Below are 25,957 nucleotides of genomic sequence, written 5' to 3'. Positions count from 1 at the left end.
TTAAAATTTGAGATTGGATCAACCTTATTCTTTTTACCGACTCTTGCCCCCTTTACTTCCTGCCTTTTTGATTTTTCTGGTTTTTTTAATACACTAGTTCCCTGGAACTGCCTAAAAAATAACATGTGAAAGAATGTTTGACTTAAGAACTTTGGGGGATTTTTGAACTAAGTTTTGTTGTTCTTTAAACACTGTTCTCATTGGCATTTTTTATCTCTTCTATCCCCTGTGAGGTTACTGCAGAAAAAGGGGTGTCTTTTGGTAGAAGTTTGAGATTCTGCTGATGAGCATCAGCATATATTGCACAGAAGAGTACCATTTTCTGACACTGAGTCATTGGTACAGTTGCTTCCTTCAGGAAGGCAAAGAGGAGCAAAGGCAGTAACATGAAGTACAGTAATTTCACGATCACAAGCCGCACCTGATTATAAGCCACAGCTCTGCATGTCGGCAATGTTTAGGTCTTTGTCTATATATAAGCCGCACTGGATTATTAGCCGCACTTCCATTTGCAGCGAGGATCCACATACAGCTTTCACAAAGTTGCCAATTAGTAACAAAATCGCAGGATCACAGGGTTTACTGGCTCGGCCCTGCTCGGGGCGGCTGCCAGGGAGCGACCCCGGCCTCGCTTGCCACTGCCACCAGGAAGCGGGGGTGTGGCGTGCCCGGCCGCTGCCGCCAGGAAGCAGGCGAGCGGCACGCCCAGTCGGTGCCACCGGGAAGAGGGAGAGCGGCTTGCCTAGCCGCTGCCACCGGGAAGCGGGGGTACGGTGTGCCCAGCCGCTGCCACTGCCGGGCCCCCCGGGGCCAGGCAGCGCCGCCACCACCACCCTGCCACCCAGGGCCGGGCGGGCTCCAGCTCGACTCGGGGCTGCTACGGGCTTGGACTTCCGGGTTGGGAAATTTTCAAAATTTGTTCATATATTGGCCGCTCCTGAGTTTAAGCCGCACTTCCGGGTTTAGAGCAAAATTTTAGTCAAAATGGTGCGGCTTATAATCGTGAAATTAAGTAAGAGTTAAATCCATCAGCAAGTGGCTGTATGCTACTTCTGTGCCTCCACTATTGTCTGTGGAAGAGATATGCTCCATCTTTGTGGGGAGCAGGCTTTTCTTTGGGCATGAGAATTTGTCTCCTGATGGTTTAGGATCCTGAGACCTGCTGTGGACAGGACAAATGCCAAGGAATCATGCCTTTTTGGTAGATCTGAAACTTCTTAGGTGCAATTCATCTGTCCAGCTGTAGGTAGGTGTCTCGTGCCACTCAAGGTGCCTTGCTGTATCCACAGTAGCCATGTGGAGCGAGCAGGTGTGACATGAGACCTGCAAGAGATTTGTGGCCTTCTGGAATGTCAGCTGGCTGTCAGACAGGATGCTCAGGACTGTCTAAACTGGTTTTAGATGACTGTGCTTAGGCAAATGAATCCTGTCCTTTGTGTCAGGACAAACAGATTTGGACTGTATGGAATGCCTGATGTGTAATAAAGTTCTCACTAAGGGGTGTGGGGGCATTGGCTTGAAGTATGGATTAGAGGGATCAACTAACTTGATGCATATGTAATGCTTGTGGCTTCATTTTCATGCTTGACAGAAGTTGTTGTAGGCTGCACCAGTTCTTCTGGAATTGAGCTAATGATCCAATCCCAGATGTTCCAAGTAATTGATGCAATCTGTGTTTGTAAGTCACTGAAGGAAGACTGGCGGTGGTTGTCTTGGGTAGGCACAGAATGGGGGAGTGACTTGGAAATTTAAAAAGTTCATCTACTTGGGATTTTTTTTGCTTATACAGGATTTTGCAGTTATCCTCATAAATATTTTGTGGTGTAAAAGAGGAAGTGTTAACAGTGGGTAAACTCCAGTATTTGTTAGCAAAGCTTATCTTGATCAGTTATGGAAGCAAAATTGATACAAATGTTTTGAACAGAAGTCAGTATAAAAGCAGCTTTATTAAATATATAACTATTAAATATACTGTGTTCTCTGGTTTGACTCATCAGTCTACAGTAAAATACTGCAAGTTGATATTTACAACCCTAGTTTTGTTAGATATGTAAAGTGTTGCTACTGAAAACAGTATCTAGATTTGCCTTTACTGCCTACTTTAGTTAAGTGTTGCTGCAGGGGATCCAGTTTTTTTGCCCTCATGGTGTCACTTGAGGATCTGCTTTAAGTCAGTTAACTTCTGATTTCCTGCTGCTGAGAAGCACAAGGAGAATGTAGGTCTTGTATTTCTGCTGTGTAGGTGATACTGTGTTTCATTTTTCTGTTATTGACTGTGATTTACAAAATGTTAGATTCCAGAATGTCACATTAGTTATACAACTCTTCAAACCAGCTAAGGTGGAGGCATAAGCTGCAGTAACAATTAATGTTAATCTTCTTTGAAATTTTTTTTTCTCTCTAGATATTAAAAACTTTAGATTTCTCTCTAGATACTCCTTGTCACTGGATATATCTTTACATTTACTGGATACGTAATTACCTTTACTGCTGTATGACCAAATCACAGTCAGTAGACTGTTTTGAAGTTTAAAATATTGGGAGTACTAGAATGTCCTTTGAATATCAAGTTCCATTATAAATGTTTATGCTTTGATCTTTCTGAATACTTCAGAAAACATACACTACATATTTGTGATCTAGCCCCAAGAGTAATGCTACAAGGCAGGAAGATAGCACATTTTTTTTTTTTTTAATTTTAGTTCAAATGACATAGTTTGTTTCTTAAGAATTTTAATATTTCATGCTCTGTAATAGTTCAAGTTTTGGTCCATCTGCCTGGGTTTAATCTTCAAATAACTTTGGTAAATCATAAGATCTGAAAGTGTGATAGACTTTGGGTTCTGGTGTGTCCTGCAGGTTGGTTTGGAGGGTCTTCTACTGGAAAGATTTTTAGACAACTCTTGAAAGATTTTGAAATAAAAATTAGGTTTTTTAATGATCCGAAAAAAATAATCTAAAAATTACAGTAATTTTACGATTACAAGCCACACTGACAATAGGCCGCATCTCCGGGTGTCAGCAACTTTTCGTTCTTTGTCCATACATAAGCCGCACCTGATTATAAGCCGCTCTGTCGTTCGCAGCGAGGACCAGTGTGCAACCAAGTTGCCAAGTAGTAACAGGATCTTGGGGTTTACTGGCTCGGCTCGGGCCGTGCAGGCACGGGCTGCCAACGGGGGCCGAGTGGCCCAGCTTGGTGGGGCCGCTTGGGCTGACCACCGCGGCCACCGGGCTCGCTCGCCCCAACCCTGCGCTGCCCTGCGGTGGCAGGCAGGGATGGAGCCCGCCAGCACCGTGGTGGTGGCAACAGGTGGGGATGGAGCCCGCCAGCACCCACGGTGGCGGCGGCAGGAGGGGAAGGAGGCCCCCGATCCCGTGGTGGCAGCAGGTGGGGGTGGAGCCTGCCTACTCCTGCGGCGGTGGCGGCAGGCGGGGTGGGAGCCCCCTGCTTCCCCCCCAGGTGGCGGGGATGGGAGCACAGAGCCCCAACCTCTGCCCTGGGCCGCGGGGATGGCAGCATGGAGCCCCCCACCTCTGTCCCAGGCCGCGGAGAAGGCAGGAGGGAGCCCCTGCCTCCCCCTCAAGCCGCAGGGATGGCAGCATGGAGCCCCTCGTCTCTACCCTGGGCCACAGGGCTGGCAACATGGAGCCCCCCGCCTCCCTCCCCCGCTGCACTGCCAGCACCCGCCGCGCAACACAGTAACCAGTTTGTAACAATCACACAATGCTGGGTTTTACTGTCAGGTGCTCGGCTTGGCATCCTGCCTGGCACTTCTGGGGTTGGAAATTTCAGAAAATTTTTCACATATTAGCTGCTCCTGAGTGTAAACCGCAAAATTTTAGTCAAAATGGTGCGGCTTATAATCGTGAAATTATTGATTGACAGCAGTTGATTGACAGCAGTTCATTTGGTGCACTGTACCTGCAGAGAATCCTCTGTAGTACAGATCTTTGCTCTCCATTAGAAGAGAACTTCTAATGCTCAGATTTTGAATCCTGATTTCCGAGCTTTGTGAAGATAAAAACAACCTTTTCTTGAATTTTTAGTTCCCCCGCTTTGAAGTTGTTCGTCTGGAAGAGAGCTTGTTAGCAGAATGAGAGCATTTGTTACTCATCAGGTTACTTCATGAGTATTTGGCACTACAGTATTCCAGGCTCTTCCCTGTATGGTGTGGTTACCTCCAAAACTCCTTATCCACTATGGTTTTAAATACTACATATCAAGTACAAGAACAGTGTTGTGAGATTTTACTGAGGATCAGTGTCTTTATGTGGTTTCCCTTTAACATGTTCTGTGGGTTGCTAACAATTTTTATTTTTAGTACCTTGGAGCTTTGTTTTAAAACACTATTTGGATAATGCTTACTCAGCTGTCAGGTATATTTGCATATGTAAAATTTGATACTCTGAAAGTGGTAAATTACCTAGAATGAGCATTATCCAACCATTTTAGAATGAAAAATGTTTACATCCATCAGATGGCTTTGTTTTGAAATACTAATTACATTTAGGCTTTTATGACTTTTGTTGTAGAAGTATATCTTGTTTGTAGACTGCATAAAACTAACAGTAGAGGTAGAGTTTGATACTGAAATACAGCTATCCCCATAGTCTGTGTGTTGACTGTCAGGAGCTCCATCCCTGGTGCTTTTGCCAGCCAAAGGCACATAATAAAGCCAGACTGAGTGGAACTACAGTAATTTCATGATTATAAGGTGCACCCTTTTGACTAAAATTTTGGTCCGAACCCAGAAGTGCGCCTTATAGTCCAGTGCGCCTTATATAATGTACAAAGTTGCGAAATTTGCCAACCCAGAAATGCGAGCCATGAGCCGAGCCGTGAACAGGGGGCGGGAGTGAGTGGCTGCGGCCAGCAGGAGCCACGCGGGGTGCGTGGGAGCGGGCGGCCCCCGGCCAGCAGGAGCTGCGCAGGCTGGATGGGACAGGGTGGCCACGGACAGCCCCCAGCCGGCAGGAGCCGCATGGGGAGAGAGGGAGTGGGCAACCGCGCGCTGCCCCGAGCCACTGACGGCCCCGAGCCGTGGGCGGTCCCGAGCCACCTCGAGCCGTGGGCGGCCCCAAGCCGTTCCGAGCTGCAGGCAACCCGAGCCGCGCCGAACTGTGGGCAGCCTCGAGCCACCACGAGCCGTGGCGGCCCTGAGCTGCCCTGAACCACAGCAACCCCGAGGTGTGAGCCATGACCACCCTGAACCGTGGCAGCTGCGAGCTGGGTGAGTGGGAGTGCCGGGCCCCGTGCACAGGGAGGGTGGTTGGGGCTGCGTTTAAAAGCTACACCAATCTGTGAAAAATGTTTGCAAATTGAGCACCTGCCAGTAAACTCCACAATTGCCGGATTCCGTTAGCAATTAATTACTTTATTGCGTGCGGCATGGATCTTCACGGCAAAAAAAAAGTGCACCTTATAGTCCGGTGCACCTTACATAATGTACAAAGTTGTGAAATTTGTTGACTCCAGGAGGTGCGCCCTATAATTCGGTGCGCCTTATGGTCGTGAAATTACTGTACTCCTTGATTATGCCCTGGGGAGCAACAGTTACAACTGGAGCTGGGCTTCTCCATACTAAAATACAGTAATTTCATGATTACAAGCCGTACCTAATTATAAACTGCATGTCCGGGTGTCGGCAACATTTTGTTCTTTGTCCATGAATAAACCTCACCGTATTATTAGCCGCATTTTTGCTTGAAGCGAGGATCCCCATACAACTTTCACAAAGTTGCCAATTAGTAACAGAATCATGGGATCACGAGGTTTACTGGCTCGACTCGGGGCTATGCGGACTCGGCCCGCTTGGGGCTGCCAATCAGGCTGAGTAAGCCAGCTCAGTGCTGGCGCACAGCGGGGCCACTCGGGGCTGGCTGCCACTGCCGGGCTCACTTGCCCTCGTCTGCACTGCCAGCGTCGGGCGGGCTGGCCCTGGCCTGGCACTGCCGGTCCCGCTGCTGCTTTGTTCGCTCCCCCCGATCCGGGACCTGGTGCTGCCGGCCCCACCCCCGCTGGGCGGGCTGGCCCTGGCCCGACGCTGCTGGTCCCGCCACCGCCATGTTCCCTCTGCCCGGCCCCCGCCATGTTTGCTACCCCCGACCTGGCGCTGCCCCGCTGGGGCTGGGTGGGCTTGTCTCGGCTCGGGGCTGCTGCCAGCTCGCATTTCTGGTTGGCAAATTTCAGAACTTTTTTTCACATATTAGCCGCTCCAGATTACAAGCCGCACTTCCGGGTTCGGACCAAAACTTTAGTCAAAATGGTGCGGCTTATAATCGTGAAATTACTGTACATGGAAATGCTTTTACAGGAGCTACCAGCAAGTGGGTCATTGCAGATGAGTGATAGGACATGGAAGTTGCAGTGTAGGGGAAGCAAATATAATGCTCTGTTTTCATTAAGTGCTTTAAATACAAACTTCTGGTTTTGGATCTTCACAGTGTAAAGCATGTTTCTGAAAATGGAATGTCTCTAAAGATCATTTGGGATTTTGATGGCAAATCCTAGGGAAATAAAAGTGTAAAGGCCAAAAAGGATGGGGAAAACCTCTGGTTTCTTTAAAAGACAGTATGAAATTCTCCTGCTTATGTTTATTTAAAAAACAAACAAATCCAGAACAAAAGAGGCTCAACTGCATTATCACTTTAATAGAATTCATACAGATACTTTTCAGCCATTAATTTTACATGCCTATGGTACTGTGCTGCTACTTTGGAACTTCAAGTAACTGTACAACCATTTTTAATTTATTTTAACATAAACCATGATAAGTCTGGTTCAGAACACCCATGTGTCAGTGGTTTAAATCAGTTCTGTGTATCTTAAAAAAGGCATTTATGTTAAAAAGATGAGTTTCATGAGGACTGAAAAGCAGTATAAAACTGTTTTGTAGTGTAGATTTTTAATCCAGAGTTAGCAATATTTTAAATGTATGAAAAAATATTCTTTATCTAGGCAAAGTAATTTGACAGTATTACCAAGAACATTTTTTAATGTATCCTCTAATACACACATCAGTAGGTCAAAACATTTTCCTTTGCATTTTTTTCTGAAATTCTATTTGCACATTTTGGGGTTGAGCAATAACTTCTACAATTACTCATATTTGATACTCCTTCATAAGGAATTGTTTGGTCAAAACAAAATTAATTTACCTGAGTCACTGGTTCCCAAAGCACACAGTTGTTTTGGGTTGTCTAGAGTTTTCTTGATTAGGAAATTTTGTGTAAATGAGCAAATGCTCATTTTCAATTTCTATGATTGTATTGCAAATAATTTCATTGTTTCAAAGGCTTGTGCAGTATTTGCATATCAGTGCTGCATTGTAGAGCTGTTGGGTAGTCTTGTTGGGTAGCATGAAAATCTTGTCTGTTTCTTCATCAGATTTGAAAGTGCAGCAACAGAACCATTTTTATTTGCAAAGCATATATTCACTTTTAGTTTGTTTTCATGATTCCATACTCGCGTGTCAGTATTGACCCCTGACCATGCTGTTCAAAAATCTACAAGATATTTCTATATTAAAATAGATATATATCTGTCATAGATATTAACTCTTGCCATTTACCTTTCTGTGACAGTGTTTAAGAAATTTCACTTAATCTGGCTTTTATGCTAGTGGTTTTCCTTGCTTGAAATCTTGAAGTCTGGTTCTATTTAAGATAGTGAGAGTAAAAGCATCAGGAATCAAAATGTATTCTGGTTCAGCCCGTATGCTGAGCAGGAGTGCTGTTTCCATGGCAACACACAGGCCAGTGAGGGGGAGGGCTGATGCCTTTTCCTCATATTCGGAGAGTTTACAGATCCAAACAGTTACTCTTAGCAAGATTCACTTAAAAATCGGTGTTTATAGGAGAGGAGGAAATAACATTAATGAAAATGGGTTAATACGCATCTGTATTTTTCTTGTGATGGTTTGTTTCTTTGATCATGGAGATTCATTAGTGCAAAGCACAGCTTTTGGCAAATGATAGAAAAATGTACTGACTATAGCTGCAGTGATCTTGGACATTAAATGCAAGGTGTTCTTGCATTCGATGTTCCTGCAAATGCTGCTGCACAAAGCTTGGCTACACACTTCAATGCAAGCTACCTTCCTCTGGGAGGCTACATTGTTAAATATAGTTGACATTTCCTGGGAGCAAGTTCTGTATAAATGAAGGTTAAACAGTTAACCGTTTCAGAGATGACGAAGTTTTGCATTTAATTTTTTTTGTTTGTTTTTTTCTTTTTTAAACAAATGGCAGGTTTTAGAGCAGGTAATATGCTAGATTGTTCTTTCATTACTGTAGTGCAGCTGTGTCTCAGCCTCGCCCATTTTATTTGTTATAAGAACCATAGGCTAGTATGTTTTCTGTGCTCAAGCTTATACATAAATCCTTCTTCCCTAAGTTGGTGGGGAAAACACAATGTTCTACTGTTGGAATATGTTGGGGTTCTTTTAAGATGCAATAATTTGAATTGAGACTATTCAGTCACTAGAGGTTAATTTCTTTCATGATTAAAAATACACAAACCTGAAATTATAGGAAAGAGGAGTGCAAATCCTGGAATATTGCCTGCCTGTCTAATTTTTTTAATGAAGGATTAGAATAGTGGCAAATACTGTGTCTGGGAATTAATTTATTTGCATGGAGGTTTTTCACCTTTTCCTCTGGCGTTGGCTCCCAGAAGATGATGTCACCTTGCAGCTCATTGGTTGTGCAGCACCTAGTGCAGGGAAGGGAGAGAAAGATGCCGGCACAAATCTCAGTGGTGGATCTAGGGTGCTTGCGAGCAGATTTTGGTAGAATCTGTAATTAGTATTAAGAATTTACTGCATGTGGCCATGTGAGGTGCTGGGTCCGTCCTAGGGTGAGGGGATTGAAGAGCTATCAGAGGAATGAGGCGACTGATCTGCAAGAGGATCTGTGATTGTAAGTTGAAAAATCTGGGTGGAAGGGAGACAGAGAGTGCTAGTTAGACACATTGTGGGAGGAAGTGTAGCAGAAAATGAATGCATGAGTGAAAGAAGAAAAAGGAAAAGCGTTTTTCTTTGGTAGACTGGAATGATCAAAATTATATTACGATTTTTCCTTTTGGAAAAATATTAAGAAAGGGTTAAAAAATTCAGTCTGTGCAAAGATATCTTTCTGTTGTGAGAGTGGATGTGTAGGATTCATTTTTATGCTCAGTTCTACTGTGGTTAATTATGAAGGTAAAATAATATTTTATGAGAAATTGAGATGTAGAAAATGCTGTTTATCTCCCATTGTCATGTTTTTCCTAAGTCAGAGACAGGACAAACTGAAAAATACTTACTTTTATTTATGCATTTTGTGAATTTCTGTGAAACGTTAAGGAAAATAATTGGTTAGGAAATGAAAATGCACCCATTCTAATAGTTCTATTTTTATTTGATGTATCTTTTTCTAGACAAAAGCTTTGATGATGAAGAGTCAGTGGATGGAAATAGGCCATCATCAGCTGCTTCAGCCTTCAAGGTTCCGGCACCTAAAAAGCCAGGAAATCCTTCAAACAGTGCAAGAAAGCCAGGATCAGTTGGTGGGCCTAAGGTTGGAGGTAATGTAAAGCTATTCAGATTCTAATCAGTATTCCCAGAAACCTTGCCAGAGCAGGCACAAAACAGAGAACTTTGGAAGGTAATGTTTAATTCATGACTGCAGTATTTTTGCAGAGCTGAGAACAGTAAGGGACCCTGTTTTATGTAATTATTAATCTGTAAAGGTGTGTACATGTCTGTCTGTTTTTCTGAGTGTGCACTGAACTTATTAAGGTCTCACATATTATAAATGAAATTAATGTCTGGAGATAGCATTTATGTTGGTGAAATGAATACATGTATGGGTGTCTCTGCTGAAATCCACGCTGTACTTATTGTGTATATAAATATCCCATCAAATTCTCATACATCTGTGTAGATTAAATTTTTACTATAGTTCTGCACTGTTTCACATGGCTAGAAAGGATCAGCCATCACCTAGAGCCCTCATCAGAGGTGTATATTACATCTAGATGACTTATATTATTATTCTTTTAACTGTCAGTATTGAGAAATTGGTTGTGAAAGATAAAAAATGAGGACCGAAACCCTTGGCAGGATTTTTTTGCATGGTATGATTTCAAAGCAGTGTCATGAGAAATGCCCAGTAATTATGATCTTAGAACAGGGAAATCCGCATTTTTTTAGGGCGGGTGTAGTCTTAACAAAAGCAACTGTTTACTGCTGAAGATGTGGCTGCTTTTTTTGATGGTTCATGTGCACATTCAGAAATAATACATAATTCTGTGGAAATGCACCATACTTCAGGTACAAGGTTTTTATGAATAAATGATTCTTTTAGGGGGGTTCTTGTAAAAGTAGATTTTCCATGTTCCTATTCATGTAATCCCATATCTAATCTGCAAAGCAAATATAAAATTTGGGAGAAGATATATATGACAAACGAGCTGCCTTAAGTATTTTCAGCTTACTAATGTTTTGAAAATTTACTGTTTTTCAGTTGTGACCTTAAGAATTCCTAATGAATTGAAAAGATTTTCATAGGGCTGGATCAACACTGCCATAATGTAACTGTGAATTGATAGCAATATATAGCAGAATAGTATAGAAAATACCACCTAAAATACTCCATAAAGGAAATTGTCTCATTGATATTTATTATTGTTGTTACTATTGCACATAGTAAGTACTATAAATAAGTAAATATAAATAAATAACTAATTGTAATGTAATCTGCTTTAACCTGAAGCATGGTGGTTTTTGCATGCGAGACTAATATACATAGTACCAGAATTGAATGCATAGGATTTCTGTTTATTTCAGTATGGGCTTTTAATAATATTTTATTAAATATGGATGGTTTTTATTGTATTTTTTTTACATGTAGGCTTTCACTTCACATGCTCTGCAGTAAAGACGTGGAGATACGAGGTGAAGGGAGATAAGAACAGAATAACCACTCACTGATTTTTCAGTTTATCTAAAAATGCAGTAGTAAAGCAGATTAAAACCCCAAAAATTATTACATTGTTTTTTCTCCTTTTCCTGTATTGCCAAACTTAAAAACAATTAAAATTAAGCATGCCAAAACCAGAACATTATCATAGATGCCAAATGTGTTTCTTAAACAATAAGGTAATAGTCTCTTCCAGAAGTGAGGAGTTTCCTGTAATAATCTTCATATGAACAATGACTCTAGGTCAAGAGGTCTGGGCATTCCACTGTCCCTTCTGACAATGGTCAGAAACATCTACTAGAGACAGGTACGGGAACAGGAGAAGTGTCTAGAGGCATACTGTCATTATGGGACATAATGCTGGATTTAGAAAGTTTTATTCCTCAGAGACTCATGGTCTTTGGAGAGTCCAGTTAGGGCATCATGTTCTGCTTCTCTAGAGACTTCCTAGATCTTTATGACTACAACAAAACCTTGATGCTCTTACACATCCAGGATGTACTTTTCAGGTGCTTAAAGAACAATCTCTTCTTGAGATTGTTCTCCAGCCTCAAAATTGCCATTTCTGTGGGGTAAATTCATAGTTCTGGAAGTTGTTTGCTCTTTCTGATGTAGTAAGGTTCTGTTGTATCTTCCAGTCCCAAATCTTTGTACTCACCATTGCATTTCAAGTGAGGAGTCAGTGGGCATGCCATTTCTCGCCTTTTCCTCATAAGCACTGGATGAGTATTTCAGGCTTTCACTGCTCACCTTGTGCTTTTGCCACCTGTTGGTTCTGCTTGTCTGTTTCTTGGACTCTCAAATACCCAGTAATCATATTCAGAAGTTGCAGTTCAACTTTGGAGGAAGAGCTAGAAGCAGTTCCTTTAACCATGTTACTTTTTATTTCCCTTTCACAAAAATCTCCAAAATCATACAAGTGACCTGAGGTTGGAGCAAGTTTTTACTGCAGTTTCTTCTCTTCAGACTTCTATGACCAGGCAGAATTTAGTGCAGATAAAAATTGTGTTGAGCAAAGGCTGAGATTACTGCAAGTTCTATTCATTTAAACTGCCTTTTGTATTTTAAAGGATCCCAGAGATCCATTTCATAGGATGTTGCTTGACAAAGGTGTATTTTCCTATGAATTGTAGATAGCAAAGTACGTTTTTTTTTTTCTGGGTCCAGAAAGGATTTGAGGCTACCCTGTCTTGATGCTAAGAAAATGGAACTCCTTAGCCATGCTGCTGGCTTTCTTATCTGCTGAAACCTGCTGAATTACAACTTGGATGCCTGTGTGCTTGGCTGTTCATTATATGCGTCATGGAGATGGTTCTCAATGAAGAAATGGGTAATTCCACCACTGCCCAGATATGCTGCTTGATGAAAGGACCAATCTGATACTAAAAAAAATTAATTTCTCACGGTTTTGGGCATTTTCCATTTCATATAGATAATGTACTTAGGTGGCACTGAAAGTTCAACATAATTTTCTAGGAAGGCAGGTGAAACAGGTAATTATATAAGCAATAGCAGTGTCCTATTCAGCCAGAAATTCTTTCTTCTTGTGTTGGGAATGATTGTGCCAGACATTTTCCTATTGGCAGTCGGGATGGGAAGCTTGTAGAATGTGTGAGTTTGCTGACAGGCGTGATCAAGCCTATTGAAGACAGCTTACCAAAAAAGTACCAGATCAGGCAGCCCCAGTGGTTTACTACCCTGGAGTGAGGAATCCAGCAGGCTGTTTCTCCTCTGATTTTTCTGCTTGGAGATGTTCAGACACTGAGCTTCTTGTTAGTGATGAATGAGAATCATAGGTCTTTGACTTAATGGGACAGTACAGTAATTTCACAACCATAAGGCGCACCGGACTATAAGGCGCACCCGCCGGGAGTTGGCAAAATTCGCAACTTTGTAGATCAGATAAGGCGCACCGGACTATAGGGCACACTTTTTTTTTGCAGCGAGGCTCCGCCCCCAGCTCCCTCCGCGCGGTTGCTGGCCGAGGCCCCGCCTCAACCCGGCAGTCATTGGCCCCCGGGCCCGCCTGTACCTGGCAAGGGCGGTGCCGCGGGGCCCCAGGCCCGCCTGCATCCGGCGGGGCCGGGGCATGGCCGCCATCCCTCCGTGCTGCATCTCCGGGGCCGGGCTATGGCCGCCGCCCCTCCGTGCTGCCTCTCCGGGGCCGGGCTATGGCCGCCGCCCCTCCGTGCTGCCTCTCCGGGGCCGGGCTATGGCCGCTGCCCCTCCGTGCTGCCTCTCCGGGGCCGGGCTATGGCCGCCGCCCCTCCGTGCTGCCTCTCCGGGGCCGGGCTATGGCCGCCGCCCCTCCGTGCTGCCTCTCCGGGGCCGGGCTATGGCTGCCGCCTCTCTGTGCTGCCTCTCCGGGGCCGGACTATGGCCGCCACCCCTCCGTGCTGCCTCTCCGGGGCCGGGCTATGGCCGCCGCCCCTCCGTGCTGCCTGCACGGGGCCAGGGGGTGCCTGTGGAGGGGCGGCTCCGCCTCCACGGGGCTGGGGGGTGCCTGTGGAGGGGCGGCTCCACCTCCACGGGGCCGGGGGGTGCCTGTGGAGGGGCGGCTCCACCTCCACGGGGGCGGGGGGTGCCTTTGGAGGGGCGGCTCCGCTTGCATGGGGCCGGGGGGTGCCTCTGGACGGGCGGCTTTGCCTGCACGGGGTCGGGGGGTGCCTCTGGAGGGGCGGCTCCGCCTCCACAGGGCCGGGGCGTGCCCGCCCCTGCTCCGTCCCACCTCCACCTGGCAGCCATGGCCCTGCCGGCTCCCCCCGTGGCTCGCAGCTCTCACTTCCGGGTAGGCAATTTTTTTGAACTTTGTCTATCAGATAAGGCGCACCGGACTATAAGGCGCACTTCCGGGTTCCAGGGAAAATTTTAGTCAAAAGGGTGCGCCTTATAGTCGTGAAATTACTGTACTTTGACCAATTTCTTATTCCATGGTCAGTACACCTGCCAAGTTAGACGTTTGCTGGCAAGCACACAGCTCATCTACTTACTTCTGATACACTTGCTCTCAGCTCTTCATTCAGGTGGTAGATTCTCTGGAAATAACTCTTTGCTTTCAAGCCTTCTTACTGAGGATGTGCACTCTGTGTTCTGCCCTTGCATAAATGGAAATTCAGGGGTTCTTTCTTGGCAATATGGCACCAGCAGCTTTTTAATCATAAGGGACACCATAATTTATAGTAGAAAAGGACATGAGTGATGAGCTGTATTTCTGTCCCTGTGCTGTTTAAGATCTCTTATGGGTCTTTGGCAAGTTTTCTTGCAAATGTAAAAGCCCTGTTACAAGTCTTCTAGGGAATTGCCTGCTTGTATACCATTTGGAAGCTTTATATAAGTGTTAGTAGGAAATCTCAGACTGCCTCAACAAGAACTCTGGCGTCTTCTCTTTTCCTACATGTCAGTTTAGGTCAGTAGTCTTTAAAATGGATTAAATGTAGAAATGGTGATTGTTCAAAAGAGCTATGTGGTCTTTGGAAGAAATACTTGCTGATGAACTTTTTTGTATTTTTTTATGAAAACCTCTGTGGGGCTATTCTTATTGTTATAATTTGAAACAAGGTGAGCTTCATACTTTTTGCGGTGTTCTCAGCAGGAAGATAACTGCATGGTGTATTTTAATCTACAATTCATTGGGGTTTTTGAAGTCTTCAATACATTGACAGGATGGCAATGTTATGAATTGATTATTGTTTAACACTGACAACACTGTTAACACTTTCTGAAACAACATATCTGTAGAAATCAAGTAACTGGAAAACCTGGTTTAACCAGGTGAACAGTTTGGCAGTAGAAGGCTGTGGGAACTGTAGTAATGCTATACATGAAGGAACTGTAGGAAGCTGTTCCCAGCTTTAGGAAATTTTAAATTATGTTTATCTGTCATTAGTCTTTTTTCCTCTTCTCAGTAACAGACATACAGCTTTTTGTTGAAAAATATTAAAATGGTGCTTTTTTCTTTTTTTTTTTTCCTTTATTTCCTAGCAGAAGACATTTTGGAACCTTTAGAGGCTTTAGTAGGAAAAAGTTTAAATTAAAAGACTCTGCATAAAACAAATGTGAGACTGAAAGGTGAAATCTCAACCAGTTGAAGTTAACCTCATTAAAACTACATGCTGTAGTTAAGAAACATTTGTGTTAAAAGGGTTTCAGTAATTGTGGAACTGTAAATACAGATTGTTAGTGAATGGACTTGAAGCAAGATAGACTCATGCTCACTGTATCGATTGTCTCCAGTCTCAAGAAAGTTCGTTCAAAAAACGAAAAAGAATTCGTAATGAGCAATGCCTGCAAGGTTTTTTTTGTTTTTTAATTTTGAATTCTTCAGAAAGTAAGTTTAAGAATGTTTCCTCTATTTTTCTTGTTAGCCCTCATGAAGTGATTTCCAAAGTGCTGTATATGTTGTGTAAAATAAACTAGGATTTTTTAGTTTTCCTTTTTCTACCCTGGCCCTTTGTATGACATAAAGCTACTCTGAGGTCATATTAGTCAGCAAAGCACCCCTGAAATTCTGTGGCACTTTGTTTCCTTTTTGATTTCTAAGTGGTGGCAAAAATCAAGGGTTTTTCTTCAACATCCAGTTAAAAAGTCTTTTTGTCATTCTGAGCAGCCTTAGAGATTAGCCTTGGGTATCAGAGTCTGAATCAGAAAATTTGCTACAGAATGCCTGTTTGCTTCCTTTTCCCCACAGTTAATGTCAATTAACTTCCATCCCAAGAGATCCTTGCCCATGGGATTCCTGGATTGCAATCCTCTGGTCATGAACTGCAGCTTTTTTAACCTTATCCAGAGTTTAGGGAGGTAGGAGGATTTTCAACTTTCTGTATCCTCTGAGAATGATTCAGTTTTGTTGTTGTTTATTCCCCTGAATGTCACTTGAGGTTAGGGTTCCCTTTCATATGATCAGTGCTCTGTTCTCCTTGCACTGTTATAAATGGTTGTGCCATCACTGGGGCTTCCATTCCTTTAGCAACCTTCCTTTGCAGCTGTGTTCAGCAGGGGGATTGAAAAATCCACCTTAATAAGGAATCTGAATGAAAACAAGCAAACATGTTTATTAGTCTCTCTATTTTTTGTGTGTCACCCAAGTGATAATTCATATTAGCCCGTTTTTCACTTAATTTCTAGAAGTTTCAGTTAGATTGTAGCATTCATTATTGTTGGTATAAGCATGATTTTATATCAGACAGTCTTACATCAGACAGATAAATGGTTAAACAGGGAGATTGTACCAGGGGAATTGAATGAAGAGGTCTGGAGATAAAAGCACACTGCAAGATGTAGCCCAGCCTGCTTGTGAACATCTCTACCTGGGGTTCTGGTCCCAGACATCTTACTAGCAATCATGGTTGCACCAGACAGTGATGAGAATAAGAAAGACAACCCAGCTCTTGTTTAGCTGCTGACACTGAGTACTAAGTATTTCAAGCAATAGGAAGGGGAAGCAATTTGTTTATATTTACATGCAAGTTAATCTAGAGGAAAAAGAGAAAGGAGGGAGGAGGAAGATGGACTAATATCAGTTGACCCTACTGCTTGGAGTCATTGTGTATTGTGTCTGTGTTGAAGAGTAAGCAAAGACGACCATTCCAAAACGTTCCTGCATTGCTGCTTTGCATAGTAGCAGGTGTGATTCCTCTTTGTAGGGTGGTGTGTTGGTGTGTGGGAGAAGAGTCTTAAGAAACCTGTTTAATTTCTTTTGACAGTGGTATATGCTTTCAAACAGAGAAGCAAGCAATGGAAATTAGTTTTGTAATGCAAATATTACACCTGTGTTGGAAATGGTTTTTTGGAACATAGACATTAAATGTTTTTTAAAAATAAGACAAAACCCAACACATTAAAGTCAAGTTACAGTAATTTCACGATTATAAACTGCACCATTTTGACTAAAATTTTGTTCCGAACCCGGAAGTGCGGCTTATAGTCAGGTGCAGCTTATATATGGACAAAGAATGAAAAGTTGCTGTTTTAGTTTGGAGGAAGGGTGTCTGCTGAGAAAGGCAGGAGCTTCTCTTTGAAATGGAGAATGCAAACCCCCTCCCTCCAAATTATTATAATTTTGAAATCAAGGGGCTTTCAGGCTAATATATGGGAATTAGGAATAACAGTTCTTTACTAGGGAAATTAAAAAAGAAATAGAGTACTACAAAGAAACAAACTCCAAACCCTGACAAAGTACAACCCATCAGGCAGGGTGTTGTAGCAGTTCGATTAAATGGTGGTTGCAGTTACAGATGTGGTTCAGTTGAAGCAGTGATCGTGTAGAAGGTACAGTTTCTCTCTAAGGTCCAGTGGTGATGTGCAGAAATCCTTTTTTCCTCTGGAGTCCAGTGGAGAAAGGTGCTACCTTAGTGTCCCAAAACCTCTGTTTTTATCTTGGTAAGAAATGTTGGGCTCTTCCCCCTGGCTGGAACAACTTCCAGTGGGATGAAGTAATTTTATCACACACAGTGGGACTCAATGGGCCATTAGCAGAAGATACCTCCCTGGAGGAAGGATGGGTTGTAAAAAGATAAAGAACAATGCCCCGCCTGGTTTCAATGGATGGCCCATTAGCAGAATATCTCCCACGGAGATAAGGATCACTGCCCCCACCCTCAACAGATGGTGATAGAATAGATACCTTTTATCATATCCTGTATTGTAACCCATGACAGGTGCCGACACCCGGAAGTGTGGCTTATAATCAGGTGCGGCTTGTAATCATGAAATTACTGTACTTTGATCTTCTGTCTTGCTCTAGTGAACTTTTAGACGTAGAAGATAAAAATGTATTATCTAGAACTTGTAAGAATGGTAATTGTGTCATTTGTGGTGACAGGTGATGTGAATTGTTGTTAATAAAGTGTCTGTTTAAATTATTCCAGAATGGAATACACAAATGGGTACCGACAACAGTAATGAAAGTTCTATATTACTGAAACTATTATGTCACAGCATCACAAATCTCATTCTGTTTTGGCATCAGAATTACAGATGATACAAATCAATTGTTTTTGTTTCTGTTTGTTCTCAGTAATTTCTGTAATGTAAAATAATTAGTGCAATTTTCCCCATTCAAATAAAACTAGGATCAAATTAAAGTAAAATGTAAGTAGGTTATTAAATAGGAGTTACATTAAAAACTGAAAATAAGACTAATGCTATCATGTTCAAAAATTAGCATAACTTCAAAACTTACCTGTTGAACAAATGGACCAAGGCCACACATGTATGTCCTTTTAATTATTTATGAAAATTGAGTGCCAACAGAGAAAAGAAATACATGAGTGCTTTGAAAGATTATCATGGGAGCATGAACATTGTGCATGAGTTGAAAGATGACTGCATGAGCTTCCAGTTGAGTAGAAACCAACATTAATCAGTTTGAGATAAGCCTAAAAAGTCAGGCATCTGTGTTCTTGCTGCTCATGGAACTACTTGTGCTCCTCCATATCCAGGCTTCAAACTTTACAGTATGTGTGATGGTGCTGTTATCTTCAGTATACCTAAGAATTATTTTGTGTTTCCTCTTAGTACTGGAGTCCTGTATTTGTACCTGATTAACATGTCACACGTCAAGACTTGAGATGTGCTATTCTAATAGTTGAAAACCTGACACCACTTTCTTCCTTGTGAGTGCAGCTCACTCATAATTTCTGCTTGTTCCTCCTGTTCTCTCATGGCGTGTATAATTGTGTGGAGACATCTGCTTAGTGTCTCAGCCGTCAGAGACAGCATACTTACTGGTTGGGTGGAAACTTCTGTTCACGAGCAATGTTTCTGGCTTGTAGGAGGAATGTTTTAATGGAACAGGCGCAATACAGGTGGGCTGTCTTGGGAAGTTCTCTACCCGTGTCTGCCAAATTTCTAGGCAGATAAAGTAAGGAATTCAAGGTATTGTAAAGGTATTTTAAGATATTTTGCAGTTTTGTTCAGTTTATACTGCTGTTTCAGTTTGAATGACTTTCTGGGTGCCTCAGGGACAATGACTTTTGGCGTTGGAGGAAGTTGGGTGGACATGTCAGTTCAGAGTGAATGTCAGTCATGGGGCTGAACATGACAGAATTAATCTGTCAATTTCCTTAAAGTGGGCTTTCTAGTGAATACTTTTCTACTCTACTTAGTCCCTTGAATTGTTTTCTAAGCTGGTTAAAAACAACAGGAAAGCTTTGCCAGTCCAGATGCTGGCAGGGGAAAGGGATTTGTTTGAGTTTAGTATTGTATCTGATGATTTAAAACACATTTCTGAAATTTATTTCAAAAACTGGTGGCTTGTGTTGGAACAACTGAACAGGTTTGCTGATGCTAATTGTCTACCTGGATGTCTTTGTCAAAGGCAATTTCAACTTCAGTCAGAGGCATTGTAGGCTGATCTACTGAACCGTGAACTACAGCAGCCAATGAGACTGGTACAGATTCCTTTTGCTGTTCTCTCACTCTCCTGTTTCCCTATATCCAGTTTAATAACTACCATAGGACAAAAGTATTGAGCAACCCAATAAGGTAATTTCTCAAGTTTAAAATAACAGAGAGATTTTGGAGAATGAGGAGTTACTTGTTTGCGGATACAGTTGCTGTTTTCTCAGGAAATGGACACAAGGCAGCTGAAATTCAGTTGATGAAAACTTCTGTCTAAGCTAGGATTGCTGCAGCTCTTCATGGTTTGGTCCTTCCCCAAAGTTTTACTGGGAGACCTGTGGCAATTAGCAGCATGATCTCTTTCTTAATTTGTATAGCAAAACCAGTAAATGATGCTAACACTACAATTTACTTAAATTAACCTACAGTAATTTCACGACCATAAGGCGCACCAGACTATAAGGCGCACCCCCCTGGGAGTTGGCAAATTTCGCAACTTTGTAGATCATATAGGGCGCACCGGACTATAAGGCGCACTTTTTTTTTTTTTTGCAGTGAGGAGCCGCGCGGCACTCAACAAAGTAACGAATTACAGGCGGGTGCACAATTTGCAAACATTTTTCAATGATTGGTGTAGCCTTTAAGTGCAGCCCCAGGCACCCTCCCCGTGCAGCGGGCCCCGGCTCTCCCGTCTGCCCCTGGCGCTGGCTGGCACGACTCCTGGCTCCCACTGCGTGGCCGCGCTGCGTCCCAGCTTCCCCCGGCCAGCGGTGGCGGTGCTTCTTGCTGCCTTCCGGCAGCGGTGGCCGCACCGCTTGTGGCTGCTTTTCCACGGCAGCTGTGGCGGCGGCGGCCGCGCCCCTTTTTGCCGCTTCTCCGCGGCAGCAGTGGTGGTGGCGCCTCTTTTCGACGATATTTGCTGCTTTTCCACAGCGGCGGCAGCGCCGCTTGTGGCCGCTTTTCTGCGGCAGCGGCTGCACCTCTTTTTGCCGCTTTTCCACGGCGGCGGCGGCTGCGCCGCTTCTCCCCACTTTCCCACAGCTGCAGGGGCTGCGCCACCACCGCTTTCTCGCGGCCGCAGGGACCATGCCGCCACTGCTGCCACTTTCCCACAACCGCCCGGGCCGTGCTGCCACGTCGCTTTCCCCCAGCCGCCTGGGCTGCGCCGCCACTGCTCCAATGACGCCGCTGGGCGGGCTCTGCTTGGGGCTGTTGCGGGCTCACACTTCTTCTTCCCCCCACGCCCGGGCCAAGGCTGCCCAGCTTCTCGTTTCCCCCGCACCCGGGCCGGGGCCGGCACCGCCCGGCTTCTTGCTCCTCCCACACCCCGGGTGGCGCCACCCGGCTTCTTGTTCCGCCCGGGCCAGGGCCGGCGGCAGCTCCTTCCCTCCCCTCGCGGCTCCTACCGGCCGTGGCTGCCCGCTCCCGCCCCACCTCGCGACTCAGCACTCCCACGGCACCGCCCCCCATTGCGGCTCACATTCTGGTTTGGCAAATTTCACAACTTTGTCCATTATATAAGGCGCACCGGACTATAAGGCGCACTTCAGGGTTCAGGGGAAAAATTTAGTCAAAAGGGTATGCCTTATAGTTGTGAAATTACTGTGATTTTATCTAAGTCCATCTAATTATATCCATCCTGTAGGATTTGTCAGTATAACTATCTGAAACTTGTTTAAAAAAGAAAGTCTTGTCTAATGTTGATCAAAGTGGTTTTTTACTGGAACAACTGCTGCTTCTTAGTTACTCTCAGATGTTTTCCTAACTTAAGCAGGTAAGCTGAAAGCATCTTTACTGACTCTGTCACCTGATGATGAAAGAACACCTTTGTACTTCATACAGGTACTTTAGATTGAAGAATTTATTTACTTGTTTTATGGGAGGTTTTTAATCAAGTTTGTCAGATGAGGTTCACAGATCAGATTCTCAAACATGAAAATGTTAGAATCTGTTAATACATCAAGGTCTCTATGTGCAGTATATCAAATGGCTTTAGTTAACTCAATACAGTAATTTCACGATTACGAGCCGCACCGATTATAACCAGTACTTCTGGGATGTCAGCAACGTTTCGTTTTTTTTCCGTATATAAGCTGCATCGGATTGTGAACCGCACTTTCATTTGCAGCGAGGATCCGCGTGCAACTTTCATGAAGTTGCTAGTTAGTAACAGAATCGCGTGATCACGGGGTTTACTGACTCGGCTCGGGGCGACCACCAGGGAGTGGCCCCAGCCCCGCTTGCCGCTGCCACCAGGAGGCAGGGGAGCGGCGTGCCTGCCCGGTGCTGCCGAAAAGAGGGAGAGGGGTGTCCCTGGCTGCTACCACCAGGAAGCGGGAGAGGGGCGTGCCCAGCTGCTGCCACTGGGAGGAGGGAGAGGGGCTTGCCTGGCCGGTGCTGCGGGGAAGAGGGAGAGGGGCTTGCCTGGCCGGTGCCGCCAGGAAGAGGGAGAGGGGCATCCCTGGCCAATTACGCCTGGAAGAGGGAGAGGGACGTGCCCGGCTGCTGCCACCGAGAGGAGGGAGAGGGGCTTGCCTGGCTGGAGCCGCTGGGAAGAGGGAGAGGGACTTACCCGGCCAGTGCTGCTGGGAAGAGGGAGAGGGGCGTGCCCGGCTGGTGCCGCCACCGCGCCCCCTGGGGCCAGGCAGCGCTGCCACTGTGCCACCGCTGCCCCACCGCCCGGGGCCGAGCGGGCTCCGTCTCAGCTCAGGGCTGCTGCTGACTCGGACTTCTGGGTTGGGAAATTTCCAAAATTTGTTCATATATAAACCGCTCCTGAATGTAAGCCGCACTTCTGGTTTGGGAGCAAAATTTTAGTCAAAATGGTGCGGCTTATAATCGTGAAATTACTGTAGTCTAAAACCTGAAGGGAATTTTCAAAACTTTTCAATCTCCATCCAATTTTCTGAACATTTGGTTCCTGTTTTATAAAAGCAGACTTACAAAAAGTGCATATGAAAAGATGCTATTCTAGACTATATTAGTGATCTTATGATACCTGAAAAGATAATGAGACTCCTTACTGAGCTAGTGAGATTGAAATCGGTCTATACGAGAGGGCATTATCAGAGTCATTATCTTGAAAGTCACCCTTGTTGTAATTCAGATCATGAAGCACTGGAAATTTCCTTCCCTGGCAGCCAACAGATATCACTTTAAAAGTAAGTAACAAGGCCTGACCCAAGGACAAACAAGTAGATTTTGCAAAGACTGAGAGCTGCAGAAGATTCAGGAAAAATCTCGGTTACAGAGACCAACGGACAGCAGAGTGTACATTCAAAGAAATAATTAAATACAGCCTTTGAAACATTTGCCCACTGTGGCTGGGAACAGAATGTGGTTATTATTGCAAGTACCATGCTGAAGAAACAATTAGGTTTCATGTCTTGGTCATTGGTATGGTTGTGATCTGTTATTTATAGCTTGTCTGTGTGCTTTGGTTTGTTTGTTTGTTTGTTTATTTTTGTTTAGTATCAGCACTTTCCTTAGATCCACTCAACTCAGTATCTTGTGAGAGAGGCTGTTCATTTCGCCGTGTAGCTTCTGCTGTTGTTCTTCCTTGAGTTAATTTTAAATATTGCTCTATTCTCCATAGCCTATACTTAGACTTTCAGCAGCTGTATGTTTTTAAACTGTCTGGGCTAATTTCCTTCCCTGTCTTTGCTAGCTTATTTGTATCCTGAGTCAGCCACTGGACTGTGTTGCCTTAGTGTTTGTGTGGCCCCACAGTGAGGCAGACTAGGGAACTTGCTCAGTGAAACTATTCATCTTGGCCTGTTTATTTTATTCTCAGTTTAGCCCCTCCCTTTTGTGACCTAGTGCTCAGCTGTACCAGTTCTAGAATGAGAGAGGTCAGTAGGAGTGAGTGGAAGTTACCAGTTAACCTATTACATGAAAAACTGAGTAAGTCCTTGAGCTTATCCTGGCCATTTATCCCATGCAGAGCTGAAGCTGCTGTCTGTTCCTGATTTGCTGCTGATTGTTTATTAACCTACAAAACCAAAAGGGTAACCGTAGTTTTTTCTTTCAGTCCAGAATGATCTGCATTTTTTGCTTCAGTCTCTGATAGATAAGAAATGAAGCTTTTGAATTAGCTGAGATGAAGGTGTGTAACATTTTGCTGTCATTCAGAAAAAAAAATTGTAGTTCCCATCATTTTATTCCAGATATGTTCTTTAGTAAGATAGTTACTGCCTGCAGTTAGAGATTTCTGAGGGATAAAAGACATCTGAGAAACAGTATGCCTTTCAGCATTGACTAATGTTAAATTGTGATGCATGTTGTATTGGAAAATAGTTAAATTTTTTTTAGGGAAATATTTTGAAAAAAGAATTTAGGAACAAAAAGTGAAACAAAGTTTTAGAGTATTTTTTGATCCTAAGTTTCTGTATCAGCTTTGAAATGCCCTTTTATCATAGGGAAATTTTTTGTTATGAAATTTTTGTCAAAAGATTTGCTAAAGTAGAAAAAAAATTAATTTGACTGGTAAAGGTCTGTTACCAAATATAAATTGAGCAATATTTTTTTGTACTTTTAGCCCAACATTTATGTACTTTATTTAACAGTTATGTTCTGAGCATCGAACGAGCTGTTTGTACCACGTACTTTAATATGATGCCTCTGGATCAAATTACAGTAATTTTGTGACTATAAGGCGCACCAGATTATAAAATGGACTTCCAAGTGTTGGCAAATTTCCGAACTTTGTCCATATATAAGGTGCACTGGACTATAAGGCGCACTTTTTTTTTTTCCAGCGAGGATCCGTGTGCAACAAAGTAACGAATTAGTAACGGAATCGCGCAATCGCAGGGTTTACTGGCAGATGTTCAATTTGCAAATATTTTTCATGGATTGGCATAGCCTTTAAACTCAGTCCCAGGCGTTCTCCCCGTGCCGCGGCCCCGGCACTCCTACCCGCCCCCAGCACCAGCTGGTGTGACTCTCACAGCTGGTGTGGTTCTTGCAGTGCGTGGCGCTTGCTGTTCTCGCAGCATGCGGCTGGCACGGCTCTCGCGGCTCTGCTCGCACCTCGCACTTCCGGGTTGGCAAATTTCCGAACTTTGTCCATATATAAGGTGCGCCGGATTATAAGGCACACTTCCGGGTTTCGATCAAAATTTTAGTCAAAAGGATGAACCTTATAGTCGTGAAATTACTGTACTTCTTTCAAGATTTCTCTCCCCAGAATTCTGCTCTGATGAGGGTACTCTGAAGAGCTGTACAAGTTTATGTGGTAGAAGGGTGTTCTGGGTGTAAATGGATCTTTTCCTGTTCATTTTTTTAGCTGGTCAAGTACTCATGAACTTTATGGAAGGGTTTGTTCCCTCTACTCTCTGAAAGGAGAAGATGGTTATAATTTCTTCTTTCTCTACTGGTTGCCACTGGCAGTTGTGACAGATGGTGTTTGAGATACACGTGTTGAAATGTGTTGTGTACAGCATGTATTTACAGCATCCTTGAGCTAAGGCACTCAAAATCTGTTAGTTGTTCCTATATCATCCTGCAGATACTGTATCCAGATTCTGTGGTTTTGCACTAATGAGCCATGAGGGTATGTGAGAGATCTTGTTCTGCCCAGCAGTGTTGAAATCGAGTAAGTTTGCCACCAAATTTGTAGTAGTAGTGCATCCCTTGTGCTGCCAAACTGCACATGTATACAAGCACAGCAGACATGATTTCCTTCACTATAATTAAAAGATCAGGGACTGTAAACCACGATTCTTACAGTGCAACCACCAAAAATTTGATTCATCAAGAATTTCTAGCTTTTTGTGCTGGTTGACCACTCAGCCTCTTAAATGCTTTTTCTTTATGGTTTTTATTTGTTTTGTAGTTAGCAAAATATGTGTCTTCTCTGTGTGATGCCTCCATTGCAGTTGTATTCTGTTTGGGAGGACATTCTGCCATCTATCCTGTTGGCCTTACTGTGAAATAGGCACTTTTCCCAAATTCTCATTTACTATGACAGTTCGTTTTTCCTTTCAATAAGGATATGTTCACCTGGACTGATTCTGTGCATGTAGTTACAGTAATTTCACGAATACAAGCTGCAGCAATTTGACAAAAATTTTGGTGGAAACCCGGAAGTGCGGCTAATACTCGGGGGTGGCTAATATGTGAATAATTTTCTGACATTTACAACCCCAGACATGCCAACCAGAGCGCCGAGCCGAGCACCTGCCAGCAAAAGCTGGCATTTCGCGATTGTTACAAAGTGTTACTCTGTTGCCCTGACTCCCTGCAGGCAGCATGGGGGAAGGGGAGAGAGGCAGGAGAGCTCTCTTCTTCCCTCCTCTGCCGCAGCGCGGGGGAGAGACGGGGGGGCCCCGCGCTGCCATTGCCGCGGCTCGGGGAGCTGACGGAGGCCCAGCGCCACCATAGCTGCGGCTCGGGGAGGAGGAAGGGGGCCCGAGCCACCATTGCCACGGCTCGGGGAGGAGGGGGGGGGCTCTGCCCCCGCCCTCCGCCGCTGTGGCGGGAGCAGGGGGTGCTCCGTGCCCAGCCGGTGCCGCGGCGGGAGCGGGGCGCGCTCTCCGCGCCCGGCCGGCGCCGCAGCGGAAGCGAGGCTGGGGCGAGCGAACCCAGAGGCGGTGGCCAGCTCCAAGCGGCACCACCGAGCTGGGCCACCTGGCCCCGTCAGCAGCCCCTA

General features: G+C 44.3%; 1 protein-coding gene across 35 annotated transcripts in view; it reads left to right on the top strand.

The window, feature by feature from the left end:
- The window catches only part of CLASP2 (cytoplasmic linker associated protein 2), a 184,312-nt gene that overhangs the window by 70,111 nt on the left and 88,244 nt on the right, over positions 1–25,957 (top strand). For 28 of the 35 annotated variants that reach the window (XM_033057754.2, XM_033057745.2, XM_033057675.2 and 25 more), the window contains one exon: positions 9,422–9,568. In XM_033057754.2, the coding sequence (XP_032913645.1) occupies positions 9,422–9,568 (147 nt within the window). Of the gene's footprint in view, positions 1–8,706; positions 8,923–9,405; positions 9,569–25,957 lie in introns of those variants that run through there. The other 7 variants (XM_033057829.2, XM_033057820.2, XM_033057811.2 and 4 more) reach the window with 2 other exon arrangements.

The sequence above is a fragment of the Catharus ustulatus genome, chromosome 1 (genome assembly GCF_009819885.2).
Source record: "Catharus ustulatus isolate bCatUst1 chromosome 1, bCatUst1.pri.v2, whole genome shotgun sequence".
Taxonomy (NCBI): domain Eukaryota; kingdom Metazoa; phylum Chordata; class Aves; order Passeriformes; family Turdidae; genus Catharus; species Catharus ustulatus.
This window is presented reverse-complemented; position numbering and strand designations above follow the sequence as displayed.